Raw genomic sequence first — 1,964 nt, 5'->3', positions numbered from 1 at the left:
GAGGCGCGGCGGGCATGCTCACCTCCGCCGCCCGCGCGCTGCTCTCCCCGCTGCGCGCAGCGGCCGCGTGGGCGAGCGGGGTCGGGGGGGGCGCCGCCTCCTCCTCCTCGCCCGCTGCTCGCTCGGCGATCAACCGGACCACGCTGCCGGACGGGCGGCGCGCGCTCTTCATGTCTTGCTGTCCGACATGTCCAAGGCCGTTCCTAGACCTTTCCTGGAACCTTCCTGCAGGCGCGCCCTCTTCATGTTCTGCTCGCCGACCGTCGCTCCTCTGGACTGCAACCCCGAGGCCAAGGCGCTCGTGGCGGCGGGGCTGCTGCCCGCCTCTCCGCCGCCCCTCGCCGGCGGCTAGCCCCTCCCGAGCTACTCCTCTCGCGGAGCCGTCTCGGAGCCGTCTCGGAGCCGTCTCCCCTGCAGGCGGCTCCTTCTCCGACTTGCGGCGCGCGCTCGAGGAGTGGAGGCCGCACTTGTTCTGGTTCGCGGGGCACGGCGACACGCGGCTTGTCGACGGCGACTCGACGATCGGCTTCTCGGCGCCCGACGGCGCGCTGCAGCTCGTCTCACCGGCGGTGATCGCCGCGGCGCTGCGGCAGCACCGCGCCGACGCACGGCGGGCGACCTCGGAGCCTTTTCTTGGAACCTTCTCGGAACCTTCCCTGCAGGCAGCACGTGCCGCTGCACGGCGGCGACCTCGAGTGCGTCGTGCTCAACGCCTGCTCCTCCGGCTTCGGCGTCGGCTCGCTCGGCGAGAGCAGCAGAGAGCAGCCGAGATTAGCAGCCGAGAGCAGCCGAGAGCAGCCGAGATTAGCAGCCGAGAGCAGCCGAGATTAGCAGCCGAGAGCAGCCGAGATTAGCCGAGAGCAGCAGAGATTAGCAGCCGAGAGGAGCCGAGCGGAGCCGAGCGGAGAAGAGATGGCCCGAGATCGTTTCGGCGTCGGTTCGCTCGGCGAGCTTGCTGCGCCCGCACGCCGGTGACGAGATGTCCCGAGGTGGCCCGAGGTGGCCCGAGATGACCCGAGATTGCCCGAGATCAGGCGAGATGCTGCACCGCACGTCCGTTCCCTGCGTCGTCGGCTGGACCACGCGCGCGCACAACATCGCGTCGGCCGTCTTTGCACTCGGTTTCGGCGCGTGTGTGGCGAGCGGGCGCACCTACCCGGAGGCGTTCGAGGGGGGCGTGCTGGCGGTGCCACCCTCCCCTACCCCACGGCACCCGAACCCACCCTCCCCTACCCCCACGGTACCCGAACCCACCCTCCCCTACCCCACGGCACCCGAACCCACCCTCCCCTAGGTACCGCGGAGTCACGAGCCGCGGCGGACGGTAATACGTCGAGGTGCGGCACGGCTGATTAATTGATCAGTCATTAATCAGTCATTAATTAGTTCATTAATTGGCGGACGGTGATACGTCGAGGTGCGGCACGGCGGCGTCCGGTTGCGCGGCGCCGCGGGCGGACACGCGACTGCGGTGGCGGCGGCGGAGGAGTACGCGAGGCTGCGGCTGGAGCGGGCGACGCGGGAGGCGGCGGCGGCGGCGGCGCAGCAGCAGCAGCAGCAGCAGCAGCAACAGCAGCAGCAGCAGCAGCAGCAGCAACAGCAGCAGCAGCAGCAGCAGCAGCAGCAGCGGCAGCGGCAGCAGCGGCAGCAGCAGCAGGCTGTGCCGGCGAGCGGCGAGGCGGGGGTGGAGGCGGGGGTGGCCGCCGTGGCCGCGGGCGGCGGCGGTGTGCATCTCGACGAGGAGATCGAGGTTGAGGTGGAGGAGGAGGGAGCAGTTTCGTGGGAGGTTGCCGAGGTGATCGCGCTGCTGCAGGGCGGCCGTTTCCTCGCCTAATTGATTACCGCGAATCGATTAATTAGTCAACGATGATTCATGGATTAGGCGGCCGCTTCCTCGCCAGGATCGCTGGCGACAACGAGTTCATCGAGGAGCTCGGGCCGGCCAAGGATGAGTGACTTAATTC

General features: G+C 69.3%; 1 protein-coding gene across 1 annotated transcript; it reads left to right on the top strand.

The window, feature by feature from the left end:
- Nucleotides 1-14: 14 nt before the first annotated feature.
- Nucleotides 15-1,190, top strand: EMIHUDRAFT_456421 (hypothetical protein; the record flags this gene model as incomplete). Its single annotated transcript, XM_005783268.1, has 5 exons — nt 15-172; nt 232-344; nt 418-596; nt 670-745; nt 1,035-1,190. Coding segments are annotated over 5 exons (681 nt in total), but the record flags the coding sequence as incomplete, so codon positions are not given.
- Nucleotides 1,191-1,964: the final 774 nt, after the last annotated feature.

The sequence above is a fragment of the Emiliania huxleyi genome (genome assembly GCF_000372725.1).
Source record: "Emiliania huxleyi CCMP1516 chromosome Unknown EMIHUscaffold_180, whole genome shotgun sequence".
Classification (NCBI taxonomy): Eukaryota; Haptophyta; order Isochrysidales; family Noelaerhabdaceae; genus Emiliania; species Emiliania huxleyi.
This window is presented reverse-complemented; position numbering and strand designations above follow the sequence as displayed.